General features: G+C 39.5%; 1 protein-coding gene across 15 annotated transcripts in view; it reads right to left on the bottom strand.

Annotated features, from left to right (window-relative positions):
• Positions 1-22,765, bottom strand: part of CADPS2 (calcium dependent secretion activator 2) — a 560,752-nt gene that overhangs the window by 155,348 nt on the left and 382,639 nt on the right. For all 15 annotated transcript variants that reach the window (XM_048836201.2, XM_048836202.2, XM_048836197.2 and 12 more), the window contains 4 exons: positions 17,711-17,819; positions 16,573-16,776; positions 11,567-11,703; positions 7,088-7,275 (listed from right to left, as the gene is read on the bottom strand). In XM_048836201.2, coding sequence (XP_048692158.1) covers positions 7,088-7,275; positions 11,567-11,703; positions 16,573-16,776; positions 17,711-17,819 — 638 coding nt within the window. The remainder of the gene's footprint in view (positions 1-7,087; positions 7,276-11,566; positions 11,704-16,572; positions 16,777-17,710; positions 17,820-22,765) is intronic.

The raw sequence follows: 22,765 nt of genomic DNA on the forward strand, positions 1-22,765 counted from the left end.
GAAGACTCTGGCCTGCGTGGAGTCGAGGACTGCCCCAATAAATTCTATTAGTTGCACTGGTATGAGGGTCCATTTCTTTTTGTTTGCTAACAGACCCAGGTCGCGACAGGTGGAATGCACTAGATCAAGACTGTTTTGCACTTGATCCCATGACCTGCCCTTGATGAGCCAATCGTCAAGATACGGACAGACATGGACCCGCTGATGCCTCAGGTAAGACGCTATCGGGGCCATACATTTTGTAAATACCTGCGGTAGCGAGGAGAGGCCAAAGGGAAGCACTGGAACTGGAAATGGCCCACCATAAAATGGAGGAACTGTCTGTGTCCTTGGAAAAGTTATATCACCCCAAAAGAGCCTGGTGGCTCGTGACTCGGAATTGGAGACTGGCCATGGAATATATTTCCCCCCTGAAAACGTACAGTCTCTTGGCCTCCTTATTTTTGGGGGTGGAACTAGAATGGCCTTGCTTGTCTTGTTGGCCGCTGAAAGAACCAACGACCCCAGGGGCGGGTGAGTGTATAAGTATTCAAACTCCTTGTAGGTACAAAAAACTTTTTCTCAGTCCTCTTGGAAGTGGGTGGGACTGAGGACAGGGTTTGCCAGAGGGCTTTGGCAATCTTTAGGACCCCTTCGTGCACCAGGAGCGCGACACATGTGGGGGTGGATGCAGAGAGCATATTAAAGTGTCTGATTGCTCTGCCATCTCTTCTACCTCTAGGCCTAAGTTAGTGGCTACCCTTCAGAGCAGGGCTTGATGCTCCTTAAAGTCATCTGGTGGGCTAGCACAAGTGGGTCCTGCCACAGCCTCATGTGGAGAGGATGAGGACAACTAAACCACCCAACTCATGTGGGGAAAGGGGTTCTCGGGGTGGGCACCTGTCCTTCCACGTCTGCTTGTGCTTTGTGCTCCAAGCCCAGTGCCATTGGTGCAGTTTGGTGCTTGTCCGATCTGGTGACTGACATTTGGTGAGATGGGGGCATCAACAGCCTAAGGAGACCAGACATGAGGATGCTGTCTTGGTGAAGGGCTGAACTCCCTCTCCATGCCAGAGGAATCCTCCTCCAGTGACCATGGTGGGGCTGTCGACACCTCAGTTTGGCACCTTGAGAAGGCAGACCAGTGCCGGGAGTAGGGGGAGGGGCGCCATGTTGGGGAACATCCCTGTGGTCTAGGCGACAGTGATCGTCGGTGTGGAGAGGGTCAGCGTGTAGATGACCGGTACCGATCATATAGTGACCGGCGGTTCCCTCTGGGCGAGTCTTGACATGAGGGCAGAGACCAGGAGTGTGGCGACAAAGAGCTCTGCAGCATTCACTCACCTTCTGGGAGGCTTTCTTGGCTGGCTTGCCCTCGTAGGGAGTCTTTGCTGGGTCCATCGCTGCACGCGGTGCTGACTGTGATAGGAGAGTCCTTTGCTCTCTGGGCGTCGGGAGATGGGAAGGCATTGACTCCACCATCAGGCTGGGTCCCTTACCACTCCCCAGAGTTGGTGGCGGATCCCTTAGGGGGGTAGAAGGTCCCCTCATGGACGTGTGACCTTGTGGCTTCGGCATGGGTGGGCAGCCTGAACAGAGTCCTTTACCCAATGCCTCTTGCTCGGTGCCAGGACCCACTTCTTAGACATCTTCTTGAGCATCAGCAAAGGGGATCGGTGCCAGGTAGAGCCCAGTGCTTGGGGTGTGCTATGCACCGAGGCCAAAGTGCTGGGCGTTGTGTCCGAGTGGGACAGCTCCGAGGCTGGGCGGAGAGTGGCCTCCCTGAGGAGGGCCCTCAAGGGAATATCGCATTTTTTTTGTGTCCTGGGATGAAAGTTCTTACAGATGTAACACTTTTCTTTGACATGGGTTTCCCCCAGGCACTTCAGACAGCTGCCATGTGGATCACTGACAGGTAGGCCTATTACAGTCAGTGCAGGGCTTAAAACCCAGTGACAGGGGTATGCCCTGCTTGGGGCAAAGTCCCTGCTGGGACCCTGACTAACTACAGTACTTAACAGCTACTTACTAACTAATCTACAATAAACAAAACTATTTACAGCTGGAATACAAAGTCAAAAGGGAAAGAAACCGCTGGCCACTTGCGAGGCCAGGGACAGAGGCGCACCGACCAACCACCATGGATGGCAAGAAGGATCTGAGAGGGCGTAGGGCCGGCGATGCCTGATATACTGACACATGAGTACAGACTCCAGAGGGCACCACAGGCAACCCTACGGATACCACGAAGGTAAAAGTCTCCCAACAACTGTGCACGTGGGCACGCACACACCTAGAATGGAATAGACATGAGCAAGAACTCAAAGAAGAGTAGAGTAGTCCCGAGGAAACAGATTGTGAAGAGAAAATGAAGGAAGAGGTATTGTAAAATTCCCCAGTACTTAGGCAGAAGAAGGGCAGCTCATTTTATTTAGGATAAAAAGGAAAAAAAATCAGTTGCTTCAGAGTCATTGTTGTGTGCATTGATATTACAATTACGCTTTTCTTCTCTCCTCCCCTTCCTGCCTATTTGTCACAACCACTTGCTGCACCATGCCTTACATTAGACTGACAAGGTGAATGAGGGAATATATTTTTTTGGACCAACGTCTTTTGGTGAGAGAGAAGCTTTTGAGCTATGGAGCTCTTCTTCCGGTCTGGGATAGGTACTCAGAGTGTCACAGCTAAATACAAGGTGGAAGAGATTGTTTAGTGTAAGTAGCTAACACACCGCCTGAGGGACCATTCCAGGTGAAGTGAAATTAGATTATAAGATCTTTGAGGCAGGGACTATGTCTTCCCATGTGTATTTGTATAGCATTCAACACAGTGGAGCAACACAGGGGTGTCTCGGGTCTTACGGCAATACAAAATTAATGAATAAATTACATTTATTAATAAGCACAGTTCTCCCCTCTTTTCAGTTCAAAACCCACAATCTAGTCAGTTATGTAAAATCTTGACAGGGAATGAACCTGTTTTCACAGAAACCTGTACCACATGCAGGTGCTCCGGACCTCCTGGGATCTGGCCCAAAATGCATCCCTTTTAGGAGTATAAGCAAAGTTTGAAATAAGTTCTCTCCTTTTGAGGTATAAGGAGAACAGTTTCCTCCTTACTTGAGCCTGACCTCTCCCCTACCAGACTACTACTGCTTGCTTGCTTCTAGCTCCTAGCAGCTATGTCCGACAGGTTGTTGAGCCCAGCTGCATGTGCTCCAGACAGTAGAATCCTTCCCTGTCTGCATCAACATCCCTGCAGAACTGAAAAGGAAAGAATCTCTGCAAGGGCTGTCAATTGAAGCTTAGGCCCAATGGTCTATGCTCCCACTCACAGATATATCCTGTGAACATGGAGGAGAAACTCTGCATCGTTCCCCTTTGCTTTTCCCCAGATCATTGAAGCTGAACATGGGGCTTGCCCTCTTCAACAAACCAGAATCAACTCCCCAGCCATGCAGTTCTAGTACCCCACTGTGTCCCTCAGGTCCCATTGCTAAAGATGGATTCCATTGTACAGAGGATGCCTCATGGTTATGTTAAGCAGCCTGAATTTGTATCACCTTTTCAGCAGATTCCACACAGAGTTATTGCAAAGAAAAGGGTCTGAAAGGCAAGAAAAACAATGTGCATCTCCCCCCAAACCTGCCTCCTCTCTGGCTGCTCCCTGCTCCCATAAAGATTTACAACCCCATGAAGGACATCTGCAACGGAAGGTATCGTGCGGCAGAGACTGCTGATACCTGCTTCTGCCTGGACATGAGGAGAGCTGTGACTAGAGAGCCCTCTCTGCATTCACATCCAGGCTCAAGCCAGCCTGGAGCGCTGATCTTCTGACTGATTCAGTTCTACTATGGATGGGCTCCAAAGAAAGTTTCTGCTAGGTTAGCACTATAGTGCCTTTGACATAGAGTTTAAAACAGGTAACCAGGGAGTTAACCAATAAATTAAATCCTGGGGGTTCTGAGTAGGGTAAAAAAGGAGAAAAAGGGGAACGGGAGAATTAAGAAGTGATCTTCCATAATCCCTCTGATGATTTAATGCTATTTGTTACCAACCAAATAAATAAAATACCCCCCCCACACACAAACATCTGGAATGAATGTAATGTAGTGTAATATAACACTGTATCTGTATAGCGTTTTAGCTCCAGATAAAGGGAGTAAGGCTTTCTCTTATACATGGCTGAGTACAACAAATATGTAATAGTTATTATAATCCCAATGCATATTTTAAAAATATTAAATATGCATTCTTGGCCTTTTGTTTTACACAGAAGTAAAAGAAAGCAAGAAGAGAGTCAACAAGCCTTTCAGAGGTTATTTTCCATAACAGACACATATATCCAGTATTACCATTAACTGATATCTGATAATTATGCAGAGAAATATCTAATACCAGTCAAGTAAAATGGGTGAGAGTGTTGAAAATCTTGCTCTGAAGCTGAAGTTTCCCAAGTAGCGCAGTAAATGGATATACTTGAAGTATGTATAAATGGTAGCTGATCTCAAAGTTTGGCCACCGCATTCATGATATTCTTTAGTGTTTGCATATAATTGTTGCATAAGGTTTACTCTGTTTCAACATCCTTTCATGTTGTTGCAAAATGTTAAATTTTTATTATGTGAATATTGTCATTGTCTCTTAGCAATATAGGTTGAAGAATTCAGCCAGGATTCCTGTTTTTGCTTCTTTTTTTGAAGTGAGAGGAGAGTGAATACACACACACAATATCTAGCTATATCTATCTATCTCCATCTATATCACTATGGTGCCATACAATAAGTTAGAAAACATGAAGAAAAAGAGACATCTTCATCTGATCATTTGACTGATGTCACTAAGGTTGCTTGCCACTCTGAAATAAACTAGTATCTAAAAGAAACAGGGATTACTTTGTATACTGACTATAGTCATGACTGGTATTTCTATATTTCCCCCACTCCAAAGCTAGTATATCTTAGATGGTCTTTGTCAGGCTAGTAGCAGGTCTAAGGCCCTCCTAACCAAAGAAAAATCTCTGAATTCACTGCTTATCCATCATTTCTAAACGATTTAATTGGGGCATGAAAACTCTTTGTCTTGGCTCTGTGGTATTTCTCCTCCTCAGCATGATTTATAAAACTAAGACGTATAACAACATAGATCAGCCTAGAACTTTGGCCTATCGTGTATTGTCTGTGAAATTCTTTTTCTCTCTTCCTGCACTTCCCTAGTGGTGCTGTAGATGAATGAGTGGATGTATTATCTGTGTATGTGTGTCTGTCATCCTCAGTGAGTGTCTCTGTTTCTGTCCTTGACTTACTTTTCTTTTTCTTCTTCTTTCTTTTTTCAATCTTTTTACAATGTCTCAGTACTAGTCAAACCCGCTCTGTTCTACACTATTCTTTTATACCTAAAACACTCATAATGCTATTCAGACAGCATGCATTTGTACAGAAGGAATACATACATACCGAGTGCTTACCACTGTGCAAAATGATGTGCTCCCAGAGATTTTTCCACATACTGCATGCACTGTTGTCCTTCACTTAAGTTAATAAATAAAAAGAAATATATCTCCCTTGCTTTTGAAAACTTGAAATAAGTTTGCGCAATTATCACTATTTGTCTTGTCAGATTCACAACTAATAAAAATAATCTAGAGAGAAAACTGCATAGAATCAGACTTCTACAAGAAACTAACTTGAGCTGCCAGATGCTTCAAGAGTTGACAACAGAAACATGGTTTGACAGAGAAGAGGTTAGTAAGTAAAAGCCAGAAAATCTACCTAGCTTGTCAGCATGCTAGTTAAGATACCCGGAGAGCATCTCAGATACTTGGTGAGAATTTTTCCATTGCACCTTACAGCCAAGGAAATTGCTTTTCCCTTGATTCCCCTGTTCCCCCTTTCCATATCCCTCAGGTGCACAAATGCCCTACCCTCTTGATCCTCACCTGTGCCCCATGCAGCCTCAGAGGTTGGGAGGCTTTGTCTGGGCAGGGGAAGAAATCCTTGGCCCCTTTAAAGATAAGTCTATGAGGGGGTGCAAAGGAGCGGGGCTCTATGGCTGATTGGTTGGAGAACCCAAGGGAAGGACTTATAAGCCCTTCTTCCTGCCCAGGGGTGCCGTCCTTTGGTGGGAAGAAAAGCTGCCTCTCTTGGGATTGGAGAAGAGCTGGGTTTTGAGGCCTTGCTGCGGGCATCATGCTAATTGCTTTTTTAGGTCTCGGAAGGAATTTTTTCTCTCACTGCCAGATTGGCCTGGGTATTGTGGAGTTCATTCACCTGTCTCTCAGCAGCCCAGGGACCCACTGGGCAGATTGTAAAATTAATTGTTCTTTCAACTTGACAGGAGCCCAGTGCAGTTCAGTAGGGTGTCTGGTTTTCTGATCAACTGGAATTGGAAGGGGATTAGGAGAAGGCATCTCCCAAAGAAGATGGGGAATGTGGTTGTGGCTCCTAATGTCCAGCACACTGTGCATACAATCCCCTCTTCCCCGGCCGCTTAACTGTCGTATGAGGGGAGGAGAGTGGGGTCCCAGCAACAGTGCTGGGACCACGTTAATGGGGTGGAGGGCTGATGGCAACCCTCCACCAGGTGGAACAGATTACAAAGGAAGGGTGACTTGCTCTGGACAAGTTACTGCCAGAGAAATGCCAGATATGTTACTTACTAAAGCTACCACCTACTTAAATCACATTCCTAGTGTCTTCTCTGTCTTCCTGCGGTGTCTGGTACAAGAAGAATTCAGCAAAAGAGACAAGTTGACATGTTACAGGATGTGGAAGGAGCACTGGAGTTTAATGGGTTCCAGGATAGCTCAGGTTATTTATTCAAAACATCAGCACACTAGTGCAACACAAAATGGGGAATGCAGAAGAAAAACTCAAGGCCCAGACACAACACATGGAAAAACATGCTTAATAAAATGGAAATGATGTTTTCTATAAGCTCCATAAAAAACCCAGAACTACCGAAGAAGCTTTTTAAGAACTGATTCATTTGCTTGTTTCAAATACAAAATTTTGCTACCTGGTGAGTGCAATAACCTAAGTAAAATATTTTTCCTTTATCCATTCAGCCAAATGCCATTAGTTTTACTGTGTATTTTCATGTTAAATTACCTATTGCCATGAACATGAGAAGCACAGAATGCAAAGCTGTAATGGAGCAAGGTTGGGTCAATGACAGCACCATTTTCTGAATGGTCCATCAATTCATTAAGGTAGCAGAGATGGCGGTGACAGCCTCTCACACCATAACGAGCACAGTATTCATCTAATACGAAGACTTGGCCTGGACTAAACCAACCCTGGAAGAGAATGGGAAAAATACATTCTTTTAATTAATCAGGATTTTTCTCTTCATTGCTCTGCTTTTAAATCAACCCAGTGAAGGAGAAACAAAAGCAAATAACATTTTTGTGTGCATTACATAAACATTTCATACTAATCAAGTTGATGCTAATAACGTAGGAAATATATCAGAGGAGCTGGGCTCTAACAATAGTTGTCTTGAGAACTGCGACTGTCATGGGGTAACTCTTTGCAGTTCTTCAGCCTTAGTACTACTGTGAACCACACAGCTCAGAAAAAAATGCACTGATATGTCCATGATCCTGTACAGAATATAAAAATGTCACTGTCTGACAAATTATAACATACATTTAATAACAAACACCTCAAAGAGCTGGGATTTATTAATGTAATGAATGATAAACTAAAAAAGAATTTTAGAAGCAAATGTTACAGTGCCTTTAGCAAGATGGTTAAAAAGACAAGTTTCAGGTGGCCAATTCTTTGTGACTGCATACTTAATCTGAGAGAGATGAACCACAATTTGACTGCTTGTTCATCTTTCTTATATAACACGCTTCTGCATAACCATTTCAACATATATAGTGTTGTATTTATTCAAAAGATATACAACTAGATAGTTTATGGGACTACTCATATGAGTAAGATGAGGAGGATTTGACCTTTAATAATGAACAGACATTCTGGTACATTACTTGGACTGGAACACTGAGAGCCTTTTGGAAATGGATTTGAGATGATCAGCCCAAAATTGCACCGACTGAGGAAGATGGGGGGCGGGGAGAGGAATATCTTTGAGGGAAGGAAACCTGTATATTCTTTGAGCAAATTCAGACTGCAAAGAATGTGATTCCTGATTCAGAAAAAAAATCATCTGATTCATCTCATGATTTGGGGAAAGGTGTCAAAATAAACCTCCAAATACAACAGAAAAAGAGATATAAACATTGGGGTAGAAGATTGTGGCTGTGGTGGTAAGATAATATTTTTCTTTTTAAATAGCAAAACTTTTAACAGTGACACTTTTTTTCTTTTTTAATCATTAAAAGAGATCATTGAGGAACGTGTAAACTAAACTTTAATATTAAGACAATTTGAAAAAAACAAAAGAAAAAAAATCTTTTGGTGTAAGTGACCAATGCTTCAAAAAAGTTTTAGATGTCATTAAATTATTATAGTAGTCTAGCATCTGAAAGCATCTCTTTTGAATTATTTCCTATACAATCAGAATACTTGAATAGTCTTAGATATTGATAATTTAAATGAAATAGAAACAAAAATCTTAGGAAAGACTCCTGGAAAAAATATTCACATTATAGTTCCAACTCATCCATGGTGTAACTTTACTGAAGACAATGGGGTTACAGCAGAAAGGAATTTGGCCCTATGTTCTCAGTCTGACTCTCATCTTTAATTTAGGATTATTGTCTGACAGCTCCTCACAGTTATCACACAGAGTTGTCCAGAATAAAGCTCGTAAAGCACGATCCAAATCCCATTCAAGTCAATGGGAATCTTTCCATTGCCTTCAATGGGCTTTGGATCAGGCCCTTAATGTTTTTAGAGGAAAGCTAGTTTTGTGATGACAGGTTTCAGAGGAACAGCCGTGTTAGTCTGTATTCGCAAAAAGAAAAGGAGTACTTGTGGCACCTTAGAGACTAACCAATTTATTTGAGCATGAGCTTTCGTGAGCTACAGCTCACTTCATCAGATGTATTCATCAGCTGTAGCTCACGAAAGCTCATGCTCAAATAAATTGGTTAGTCTCTAAGGTGCCACAAGTACTCCTTTTCTTTTTAGTTTTGTGATGGCACCCAAAAAACCCCAACCCCTCAACATTTTAAAATAATGTCCAGCTATGCACTCATATTACTAAATCTGATGTTAAAGTATCAGTAAAAAAGATTTTTCAGTAAAGAGAACATATTATTCTGGCAAAGAAATGAGAAATAGAGGTTTAATTGAATCCTGGTGATTAAATGTATCCATAGATTCAGTATACCCTAATTCATCAAAATGATACTATTAACCAACAAGATACTTTTCTTATACATTAACAAAATTAATGTATTAATTATATAGTCCCATATCTTAATGAACCTTTTAATGAAGATTTTTGCTTTATAATATTTATATATCCATGTAAATCAAACAAAATTATGAATTAATCAATAAAGAAAGCAGTACATCATCAGTAGACCTGCTGAATATTTACATCAGAAAGTAGCCATATAAGAAATAGGAGTGTCATTTAATTGATTAAAGCCTTTACATGAAGATCATCTTCCCATTATCCCTTTAACAAATCTGTCACAAAATGTGTATCTTTACATAATATGTGTCCACACACATACACTCATATGTATATATGCACACATATAATTATGCAAACAACTATGCACTAGATATTGTTAGATAACGAGATAATTTTATGGCAATCAGTTTTCATTTATTGCATAATTGCAAAAAAGCTTCCTACTGTTTACAAGAGTGGTAAATTAAAGATGTTTAGGGCTGGTAATAGGTTTAATCAAAGACTATGTATAATTCCCATTCTTAAAAATTAAGGTTTAGGTTTTTTTGTAGTCATATGTGTGGATAATTATATTTTAATTTATTGAAATGTAAAGAGGTACTTATTTTTTAAAATATCTGCAGTATATAAAATTTGAAATGTTCAGTGCAAAGTCACCAAACATATAACTATAGCTCTGTTTGCATTAACTGTTCCCATGTTAGTAGCCTCAAAATATTTCTTTAAAACAAAAAGGGGAGGGAGTTAATACGATGATTTATTTCTCTTTTATATTCCAAGGAAAACAGAACATTCTGCATGCACATTCTGTTTAACAAAAGCTAAAATAACAAAGAGCAATAAGAAATCCTCCTGTTTTGTGGTTGCTATAGCACTGCATATCCTTCATAAACTCTTTTTAAAAGTTCTTGAGTCCAAGGTTATATTTAGTGTCTTACCATATTATTATTATAAAAAAGATTTTTGACCCTGATGCACTGTTAGAAAGCTAACCACTTTCTCTTAAGTGCCAATTACTTTGTACAGATGTACCTTCAGGCCTTTTCATTTGATTCAGTGCACAACTCACAGACACAAAATTAGTCCTTTAACTTTTTCTGTACATAGTTGGTACACTACCAAAGAAAACCGTAATTTTAAAAGGGTTTCAAAAGAAAGAAAGTGCCATCAAAAAAGTTATTTTTTAAATTGTACAAAATAACCTATAGAAATCTGTTCATTGTTATATCTGGGCAACCTTGACTGGTTAGTTAAATGGAAATGAAAGTAAAAAAAGTGTTGTATTTACTTGCGAGGGCTCACAATTTTGAAGAGCAGGTGCTAGCAAACTTCGATGCCTAGAGTAATTGATCACAACTCCAGACCTCCCAAAGTTAAAAATATGGCATTAACAAGTTAGGAGATCTGATTCTGATGTTAATGACACCATTTTTACACCGGTGTAATTCCACTAACTTCCATGTAGTCACTCCTGACTGTCACTGTTTTAAATTAAATCAGGATCAGAGGGACAGCTTTAAAAAAATTACACAAAACAAAACAGGAAAAGCCACCTCAAAAAATGCAATATAAAATAAACAGTGAAATGTGAAGAGTAAATATTGACACACACTTTCTCACCCCAATTTCCCCTATTAATAATACTCCAGATTTGGGGGGAAAAACATTCATTTTGGCAGAGTGATCACATTTTTCCTGTTTTTTGTAATAATTAAAAATATATTTCTAACTACCAATTATTGCATGTAATTTATACAGGTTTTATGCTCATAGAGCGAACTTTGGCTCAGCTGATTAAACCCCCCATAATTCTATTGCCTTTCCCCCCTGTGGTTTTGATTCTATTCTTTGTTTTTTTTAACTTTCCTAGTCCATGACAGAAGAGAGAATTACAAGATAGATGACATAATGTCTGACATCTGGCAAGCTGAATTTGTACCTTAAAATGCCTGTACAGGTGTTAGTAAATCCTACCACAGAGGTTTCCATTTTTATTAAAGCCTTCTGTTTTATTCAGCCCTCCCTAGAGGAGCTGATAAACTACAGTTCAGAGTCAGTTTGGGTCTATTCTGTTCTCTATTGAGTGGCACAGCAGTAGTCTTCAAGTGTATAATTTTCAAATTTGAAGCCAATCGATTGGAATCCTTTATCCCAACTACAAGCACAGTTATTGAATGAGTTAGGAAGAAAAGGCCACTTTGTTAACAACTATTTCTCACTTTTTCATGTCTTTTATTCCATTTTGTACTCACCAAACAAGAATAGGAATCATTCAATCTATGATCCAAGGTCTGCCTCTGAAGTAGTCTAAAGAGGGAAGCATGGTCAAACTTGCAGGGATTAGCAGAAATAAACTCATCCATCCCATGTTTCTGAGCACGATCTGCATCTGTTCAGAGACAGGAAAAACCATACAGTACAGTTCATGTATATGTATATTCTTTTAATTAATGGCCTATGGCTCTCAGAAAATGAAGAAGATTCTTGAAAGCATTAAAAACTGAGGGCTGAATTACATCAACGGGTGCATGCAGGTGACTCCAATTATAGAATCTTGTCTTAAATTGATCTAGCAAATAGTTTTATTGAATTTTTTTTTTTTTAAAATCTGGGCACCACACAGATTAACTGTAACAATGGGTAATTAAGTTGCCTGCAACTGACAGCACAAACAGCTCTTTTTTCCTTGTACTGTTCCAATCAAACATAAATGATCCAGCTAAGGCGCAGAATTAAACCAGTGCTTGACCAAAACCCCAGTTTAGAAAACCTATTTGCAAATGCAATACAGGATATTTAAAATAATTCTGACAGTATGATTCTTTTATTGTACCTTTTTAAACATCACAGATTACAAAATACTCTTGAGTGTAAACAATTTATTTCTAGGGTTTCTTGTTTACATGAGGCCCTCTTGCTAATTTTAGTAAGATTACCAAATAAATAGCCTTCCTCCATTGCAATAAAAGTTTATGCATTTATTTATCGATGTAGGAAAGAGTATGTCCACTGCACATCAAAGTAACACTCATGGAAAACATTCACCATTGCTAGAAGCCCATTTCCCAAATGGCAAACTGGAGCAGAAATGAACACATTGGGTTGAGCTAGGTCATTTCCAGCCTTCTTTTTGTACTCCGCTTTTAATGAGACAAACCTAAATGTAGTAATGGCAAAGAGCTTCTTCAACCTCCAAGCAAAGAGTAATGAAAAAAGGGAGCAGTATTTTTGTGTAAATACATAGAGAAAACATGCCATTCCAAATGGCACTTCAATCAAAGGCCCAAATTTATTGTTCTTCACAGATTGCATCTTTCAACGCCTTTGAACCCCGCGGGTTTATCAAAAGACAAGCTCTAATGATTGCTTTCATTAATGGTATGTTTTGTCAAAGTCCTCAATGTGAATTATCTACCAAGTATGGACAGAAAAAGCCTTACAGTGCCCAAAAGGACTAGTTATGTATTAGCACATTAGCTCTGCTAGATTCTATAGACTATATTGGGGTGAACAGTCCTATCAACTTAAAAATTGACTTTCCCTTACAATAGGATCTCAGCCTTTGTTCCTTTAAATTCAAATATGTCTCTTTATGCTTGTTACTAGAAAACTAGAATCCTAAATGTATCCTAAATGTAATTTTGATAACTGCATGGTACAAACCTAAAATTTCTAAAGAAAGGGAGACAAAAGTTTATTGATTAAACCCAATTATAGAGTCGGGTTCATAATAAAACTCAATATTGATCTGCGGGCATGATGCTAACATAATCAGTCACATTTAGAAATTTAGCCCCAGATCATATTGATCCATGTCAAGTCCAACTTTCAGCTGTATTTGTAGATGGAAGAATTATTTAATTCAAGCTGAAGGATCTGCAGCATCATATCTTGAAAAGATGCACAACTAATTCATATCACTTGGCTTTGCATTGTCAAATCAAGAGTCAAATCCATGTGACAGATTTCACCAAGGTGGATGTAGCAAATAAACAGTGTGACAGTACATTGATGATTTAAGGTATAAGATGATCATCTACAGAAACAGCAGCATATTATTTCTTAGCATTTAAGAAGCAACAGCATGTCTGATTAAACACCTTTTAAAAAGATTAACATTTGTTTTCTGAATACAAGTGGACTACCATTAATCACAAACTTAGACTGTATTTCACACACAGTAATTTGAAGTGTCCTTTCTTAAATATAAGTGGTAAATAGTTTAAACTTATTTAAAATATTAATTTGAAGAGATACACTTGGGCATCAACAAGATTACATTTGATTCCAAGTATTAAACTATGTTGTGAAATTATTTTGAATATTGTTTCCAAAATATTCTACATCGATAGAAATATTTCCCCAGACACAATCCATGTAAATGTAATACATAGATTTTTTCTGCATTTCTTAGTAAGCATTGCTTCTGGTATAAATATCTACTTTACTGAGTCTTTTTTTAAAAAACATTACAGCAGGTCACAGAAAAAAGAATACATAATGTTCCTTTGTGCTGTGTCTCTTGTGCATAGCATGTACCCAGCAGCAGCTTGCTTAAGCTTTTGAGACTTAATTCTTCTCCGCATAATTACAGGTATGAGATCTTTTTTCTTATTTTTAAAAAAAGTATATATTTCTTTTGATAATTAATTTGAAATTAGTGGCATGTGTGTTGTTACACAAGCCTTTGACCTAACATCCAGATGCATTATTATGGACACTTGAACATGAATGAAGTCCCACTGAAATCAGTGGAGTCTGTGATAGCAGACCCAGACGCAGGATAAGTTGGGAAAACCAAAACAAAGTTTTCAGATATACATACTTATTGGTACTTAGTCCTAAGGCCCATTTCCTACCAATATTTGCATTTTATATTTTTCTTCAAAAGTCAATAAAAAACCTTAAGTTACTAATATCAAACATTAAATATATCACTCAAGATTTTAAAAAAGAAAAGAATAGTTAAAAACTTACCTTTGCCAGCTACAGGTGAGCAGGAAATAATAATAATAATAAAAATAGTTTGTGTCACATACAATATCCCATTTACTTTACAGTGTTTACACTCTAGTAACTGTTCATCTTTTCCCCACTAAAATAAAGTTGAACTGCATAATTAAAAACATAAGAACTTGTTTGGAAGATTAAAAGACAGGGATAAATATTTTATGCCTGTGGTTTAAAAATGTGATTAGCACTACATTTTAGCATTATTTAGAATAAAAATTTGCTCCATCAGATCCTTGAAGCAATGAGTTTGAGACTTTCTGGTTTGCCCACCAAGGTAAAAAAATGACACCATGACCACCATAATGATATAATAAAAATGCAATTCCTTTTTAACTTCTATTCACTCCCTTGACTTTATGGAGAAAAAAACATAAGGAGGACTGAAATTGCTCCTGCTTATTTTCAGTTCATATTTGACTGCCCCCCCCCAGCAATACTATCTGCGTCATCTCTGGATTAGGTACATGTGAAATTAACGTGCCCTTTTCTGTTCAGGAACCATAAACAGGTTAATTGTTTAATTTAATGGACCACAGGGCTTGGTCTAACTCTCACTAAAAATCAATGAAAAGGCTTCACTGATTTCAACAGGAGTTGATTCAGGCCCTTAGTCTTCAGTGAAGGTTTCCGGCACATTTGGAAAAAAGAAGCTGGTTCACAAATAAAAATAAGCTAGGAGTGACTGAAAATGAAGCACTATCATGGGTCACTATGGCATTTTTTAATGATTCAAATTCAAATATAGTAATAGGTGAAGTTTTATTTTTTAAAATAAATAAGAATTAAATCCTCCCCTTTATATTCTAAAAAGAGTTTTAAATGTCCAACAAAATATTTCCCAGTTCACCTTTATTATACAAAATATTTGTGTATATATTGATAAAACCTGGTATCAGAATGATGAATTACAGTATAAAGGAACCCTAGATTACAGAAGACTTTCGGGCAACTGTTAAAGAGTATGAAACATACCAATATTTTAAAAGTCTGCTAATAGATTGCTTTAAACTTTTGTGGTCTAAAGATATGTGGGTATTTATTCAAAGCTGCTCATATCCAATTTTTTTTTAAATTAATATGTTTCGAGAAAAGCCATCTTTAAATTTAAGAAGGCGACCCAGATTCAGCAAAGCACTTATGCACGTGCCTAACTTGAATCAACCTTACTTATGGATAGGCTTTGCAAAAATAGAAGTAAAGTAAAACCATAACTCCTGATTTCACCCAGCTGTTAATATGAAGTCAACGGAAATTCAGCATGTGCTTAATGTTAAGCATGTGTTTCAGTGTTTGCTCAAGCAGGATGGACTAAAGTACATGTTTAAGTGCTTTGCTAAGTCAAGGCATTAATCAGTAAAAGCACGTGTCGTTTCTTTGAAATTAGCTTTTCTCGTCAACCCACAGTGACTTCGAACAGAATATGACAGCAGAGTCAGCATGACTTGGGCTGCATCAGCGGGAGTGTGATTATATGAGAGACTGGTAGCATCGCCTATATTAAGGTTGCTCAACACTTGCCACTATAAGATTTTGATTCCAGTTGCTTATAATTCTGTACAACTTTAACTCTTTGAAACATATGAAATTGCATATGCTGGGTTTCTGCCTCAGATTGGTATTTTTTGGGGGAAAACTTCAGCCGAAATGGTTCAGCCATTTCCAAGAACGAGGCTAGGGAAAAATAAGTTGTTTTGCCTATGTTAAAATATTCTGGTGCTTTCTAGCCCCTTCATGCCTTGTCTGAATGCTTTGAAGATTTAACACATAATTTAGTAACCTCTGGGGATGTATGGAAGTCTTGCAGCCCATCTAGACCATCCACCTCTCTATCTTATGCTTGTATTAACATATTTGTATAATATATTTGGGTGCACACAAAAGCAGATTATAAAGCTAATGGATTGATGAGGGTAAAATAATGCTTTCCTATTGATCATTGTAATGGTTCACACTTAGAAAAATATATTCTACACCAGATGCTATCTCCATGGCAATATGTGGTTCAACTTTAACCCGTATACAGTTAATTGTTATATTTTCATAATTTACAATAGCAACAATGACCTCCAAATCAGACATTCTCTGGTTGCTAATGATACTCTGAGTTAAAGAGCTTTCAGCTAAGAACAAACTATCAGGAAACATCCTCCTTGTGAATCACTCCTGCTTAATCTTCCCTGAGGGAGCCACTCCATGCTTCACTTATTAAAAACCAAAAGCGAACCAAAAAACCCCAAAACCTTACACAGCTGTGATAATTCCATGTGGACATTTCCTCCTTTTGGATTCATCTTCTGTGCTTGACTTGCAGGAATGGGTTTATATGACTGGCCTGTTGCTCTGTACATTGCTTGAACCCATAGTATTCTATCCTGGTCATCATCACTGGCGAATATTACCGTATCTCCTTCTTTAACAGCATTGAAAAACATTTGACCACCCTGAAGACCTGCAAAAATAGATTGCAAAATAAATTATTAGTGCACAATGGCACCAGTGATTTTTAATGTGACTATTAAATACATATTTAGTATGTTAACTAACTGGATGCCAATATTTTTAAGATCATCAAATGAATTAAATAGGTATTTGTGCTCAAGAAGCATGAGAAAACTTGCAGCACAGCCATTAAATGGTAGTATGTAGACATAATATATACAGGCCATGCAAAGATTAACCCAAATCCTAATCTGTTCCCCATTGGAGTCAAGAATGAGAGAGACTAATAAATAATAAATAATAATAATAATACTTAGCACTCATATATCACTTTTCATCTACAAACCACTGCACAAACAAACTAATCAAGCCTCTCAACATCTCTGGTGTGCAGGTAATTTTGATCATTCCTATTTTCATGTCCAGAAATTGAGGCAGAGATGTTAACTGACTTGCTCAATCAGGATTATAACCTATGAGTTCCTGGCTTCTGATTCTGGTGTAAATTTACTAGACCATGCCAACTCTTGCAATGTTGAAGTCTGTGGGTTTTGATTAACAGACTTCATTCAGTAGAGTCCTGCTGAGTTCTCTGTCTGTCAATCTTTACTATCAATACTAACAATATAAAAAGAAAGGGGAAGATATTGGTTTACTGTGTTTCCCTGAGAGGTGTGTTTTTGTTTTAGTGCAAATGGCTCCGTGACCTTTTGGACACCTTAGTTTGAATTTTTTTATTTTCTTTCTTTCAACAAACTTCCTTCTTTCTAAAGCATGATTTTCTCACTTGAAAATCCCAGAGTAGTAACTGTAAAACCTTCAGCCACTGGCAGAAAATCAACGTTATCCTGTTGACTGACAGAAACATGAAAGATAATAAGAAAGTAAAATGAATCTGCTATTGTACATACTCTGTAAGACTTTTGTAATAGCATGAAGAGTACCTGTGTGAGGAGCTGTATAATCCACAGTGTATCCTTCAAGCTGCATTAATTCCTGAGGCTCAGATTTCTTTTCTCTGTAACTGCACATTGCAAATGTGTACTGGCTTACCTGAATAAGAACAGGAGTTTTGGTTTGTTACATTGCATTTCATAGGTTTACATACCAGCAGACAATTGACTGGTGTTATACAACACAAACAACAAGACACATATACAGAAAGCAGAAGAAATGCTACTTCACATCTTTTAAATGCTCAAACTGAGGGGGTGAGAAAGTGCCATAAATCATCCTCTCAAGAGGATCAGTTGCCAAAAGAATAGAAGCAGACTACCTTGTGGAAAAGAAACTGCTGACACACAATCAACCAGTGGAGATAAATGAGTGTGCAGTCTGGTCACTCCTAATCAATAGAGGTAAGAGCTACCTATATAGTATGGGGAAGAAGAGAACCCAAGTTTCACATGGGGCTGGGGAAAGAAAGCTATGATGTAAAGTATAATAATAATGGAATGTGGGTAGCTAAATTCCTGTACACTGCTTTGAAAATGTACTGCATTGTTTTAATTATTATTTGTTGTTTTACAGTAGCTGTCAGGGCCCCCAAAAAGATTGGCCCCATTGTGGTGGGGTACATGCACATGTTAACTGAACAGTCCCTGCCTGCAGAGGTTACAATCTAAATGAACAAGACAGACAAGTGGAGTATGATCCAATTTTACAGATGGGGAACTAGGCTCAAAAAGATTAATGACTTATCCAGTGTCACAAATGCAGTCTATGGTAAGGCAGGAACAAAACCTAAATATCCTGAGTTCCAGTCAAATACCTTAACCACAAGACCAACCCTTCAGCTGTTTAATTTTTCACATAAATGAACTAAGGATAAATTAAATTATAAAGTGCATATGTACATATATGAGATTCTGTATGCAAATTTTGTATATTATCTGTTACTTAAAATATTTATTTAATTTAGTCCGATACATCTATAAATATTAAAATAAGCAGCAAATGCTGGATAAGAGCCAGATTCTTTTACTCACACTGAACAGCAACCTCACTCCTCAAGCTTGGTCCATCAATTTAGATGGGACTACCCTAGGAGTAAGGTAGAGCTCAACATAAGTAAGGGTGGCAGAATCTGGCCAAAATGGTTAAAATTTTCTTTCACACAGATTCACAGATTTTAAGGCCATACGGGACCATTATGATCAGCTAGTCTGACCTCCTGAACCACACAAGCCATAGAACCTTACCCAGGTATGCAGAAAGTCCATAATTTTTGTCTGAGCTAATGCATATCATTTAGAAAAATAATGAGTCTTGATTTACAAAGACTACAGGTGATAGAGAATCTACCACATCCCAAAGTAAGTTGTTCCAACAGTTAATTACCCTCACGGCTAAAAAATTACATTTTATTTCTAGCCTGAATTTATTTAGCTTCCGTTTCCAACTGTTAGATCTTGTTGTGCCTTTTTCTGCCTAGATCTACTATAAGAAGAACTCTTCCCCATGCAGATAGTTGTAGACCAGGATCAAGTCATTTAACTTTCTCCTGGATAATCTAAATATATTTTGTACTTAAGTCTCTCAACTAAAAGGCATGTTTTTTCAGACTGCAAATCATCCTTGCAGCTCTTTTCTGAACCCCCTTAATTTTTCAACATCCTTTCTGAAGTGTTGACACCAGAACTGGGACAACATAACAGTGATGGTCTACTAATACCATATTCAGAGACAATACCACCTCTCTACTTCTACTTGATATTCACTTGCTTATACACCCAAGGATCATATTTGCTCTCTTAGCTACAGCATTGCACTGGGACCTCACGTTCAATTGGTTATCTACCATGACACTGAAGTCCTTTTCAGCATCACCAAATCCCAAGATACGGACCCCCATCTTGCAAATGTGACCTACAATCTTTGTTCCCAGCTGAATGTTCCTGCATTTGGCTATACGCTAAAACACATGTTGTTCTTACCAGCTGATCCAGTTTGTTCTGTATCCATATCGGTCTTCTCAGACTAGCAGCTTTAAATAACAATATCAACCAATGACTTGCATCATAAAGGTAGTTAGTAATTAACTAATTGTGATAATGTTTATATTCCAGTTTTTTCCTGCAGTTACTGTACATCTGTGAAGACATCGTGAATTACTTGGTACTAGGCTCACTCCTAATATCTCCTGCACCGATTTGCATCATAAGGTGGTCTCCTAAGGACTGTGCAACATAGTCTGTTGGCTTTACTTACATTTTTCTAAAGGGACATTTCTCAAAATCAACGTTAAGTTTTATATTTTGTTTAAATATATAAAACCTAAACTTTTTCAAATCCTAAAACAAAGAGAATAAAATAATAGAAAATCTTTCAGAAAACATGGGGACACAGGAATTGCCTCATTGGATTACATCAATGGTCCATTTAGTCTGCTACCTATCTCTGTCAGTGGCCACATGAGAAGCTAAACAGGAAGGTGGAAAACCCTCATTGTGGACAACAGAACAATAACATGCATAGGGAACAAATATTTAATAATAGGCTCTTTAGCATAGTTGAGAAAGATACAACAAGATCCAATGATGGGAAGTTGAATCTAGACAAATTCAGATGGGAAATAAGGCATAATTTTGAGAGTAATGAACAACTGGAACAATTTGCCAAGGGTTGTGGTGCATTCTACACCACTGACTACTTTTAAATCCAGACTAGATTTTGTTCTAAAAGATATATTTGAGAAATTATTTTGTGGAACTTCTAAGGCCTGTGGTAGGTTAGATGATCACAATGGTCCCTTCTGGACTTGGAATCTACAAATTTACATCTTGAAAATATACATTTTGTTGTTTCTTCATAAACAAAAGCTGGAAAAGTGGTGAAATACATTTTCAAGTAATTGGGCTAAAGGAAGTTTCCCCTGATAATTCAGAAAATAACTGTCAAAAATGTGAAGTCTGAAGTTAGAGAAAAGATATTTTCAGATAAAAATAGAACTGATCTATCTTCTTAAATAGCTATATTAGGTTGTACTGCTTAATTTGTAATGAAAGATGTGCCAGGGCTCAAGCAAGTTTTTTACATTAACAACTCATGCAGCAAGCCCAGAAGTGCCAGGTCTATGAACTGCCAAGCCTAGAGGTGCTGGGGCTCAGCCAGGGCACGCTCTGGCACAAATTAAGCACTGTTATGTAGGAAGAAATGTAAATTTCTTGTCTGTAACTGGAGTTCTCGGCAGCTCATAATTTCCACAGAACCAAATATCAGGGTCTCATACACATGCTTAATTAGCTTGCATGTTAAAGTTTATTCATAACAAAATGCAAAGCTACTATACGTTTTTGTTTATTACAAACCTGAAAATGGTCTGTAAAACAATTTCACCAAGGTATACCAATTTTTAAAAGGAAACCCAGCCCATAAGGTGAAGCATTCCCCACCAGAAGGCAGGGGGAAGGGAAAAGACAAGTTTTCACTACCCCCACCTCTATTAGAGAGGGAAGATTTGGGGGACATACGGCTCCAACAGTCTCCCATATCTTCTCAGCAGTTCCAGACTCTAGGAGGTGGAGTATAGCATTCAAAGCTTGACTGCCAGGTGGAAATGAGCACATCTTGGCAGTACCTTCATGGTCCAGGACTACAGTTACAGAGAGAATATACTTCGTAATTGATCCGTGGACTTTCTGACCTTTGGAAACCTTGAGGGCCCAAACAGACAATTACCTGTTTGGTAATTAGAGATGGATAGGGTTGCCAACCCTCCCAGTTTCGCTGGGAGTCTCCTGAAATCATGCTCTATCTCCCGGAGGCTACTTCAGCCAAACCAGGAGATTTTGGGGCGTTAAAAGGCCAACACGGCAGCAGGGCTAAGGCAGGCTCCCTTACCCGCTTACTCCCTTAATCCTCAGCACCGCTCCCAGAAGCGCCTGGCATCGTCCCTGTGGCCCCTGGGAGGCAGGTGGTTTCCAAGTGCTGTCCCCGCCCTGAGTGTCGACTCCGCAGCTCCCATTGGCTGGGAACTGTGGCAAATGGGAGCTGCGGGGACGGTACCTGTGGGCAGCGACGCATGGAGACCCCCTGTCTCCGAACCTAGTAGCCGCTGCCAGAGGGATGTGCCGGTCGCTTTCGGGAGCCCCCTGAGGTAAGTGCCGACCTCCTCACCCCCTCCCACACCCCAAACCCCAGCCCCAGCCCAGAACCCGCACCCCCTCCTGCATCCAAACTCCCTCCCAGAGCCCACACCCTGCACTCCAACCCTCTGCCCCAGCCTAGAGCCGCACCCAAATTCCCTTCCAGAGCCCTACCCCACACTCCCTCCTGCACCCAAACTCCCTCCCAGAGCTTGCACCCCACACGCCCTTCTGTATCCCAACCTCCTGCTTCAGCCCAGAGCCTGCACCCTGCATCCAAACTCCTTCCCAGAGCCCGACCCCACACCTGCTCCTGCACCAAAACTCCCTCCCAGAGCCCGCACCCTGCACCCCCTGCTGCATCCAAACTCCCTCCCACAGCCCACACCCTCTCCCACACCGCAACCCCCTACCCCAGCTTGGTGAAAGTGAGTGAGGATGGAGGAGAGCGAGCAACGAAGGGAGGACGGATGGAATGAGTGGGAGGTGGGGCCTCAGAGAAGGGGTGGGACAGGGGCATGGCCTCGGGGAAGTGGTGGGGCAAGGGTTTTTGGGTTTGCGCGATTAGACAACCCTAGGGATGGAGGGCGCCCATGGTCTGAGGGAGTTGTGAAAATAGTTTTGTAGACACTGTATATATAAAACCTAATAGGAGAGAGTGGATAATCAGCAGGCAGGTACAGAGCCACATCATAAAGGGAGCTTGAGGGTTATAGTTTCCTAGGGAATATTTAAAATAGTTTTAAGAATAACATACATGATTCAAAATCCTAAAGTTGTGCAAACTGTTAGCCTATGTAACATTAACAATGTTAACCTCCCATTCCTTGCATACCCTTCCTTCCTACGGTCTGTTACACTCATCCAGTGAGTTTTGTCTTCCATGAGATTTTAAGATTTTTGAGTTGGTGA

This window comes from Caretta caretta, chromosome 1, assembly GCF_965140235.1.
Source record: "Caretta caretta isolate rCarCar2 chromosome 1, rCarCar1.hap1, whole genome shotgun sequence".
Taxonomy (NCBI): Eukaryota; Metazoa; Chordata; order Testudines; family Cheloniidae; genus Caretta; species Caretta caretta.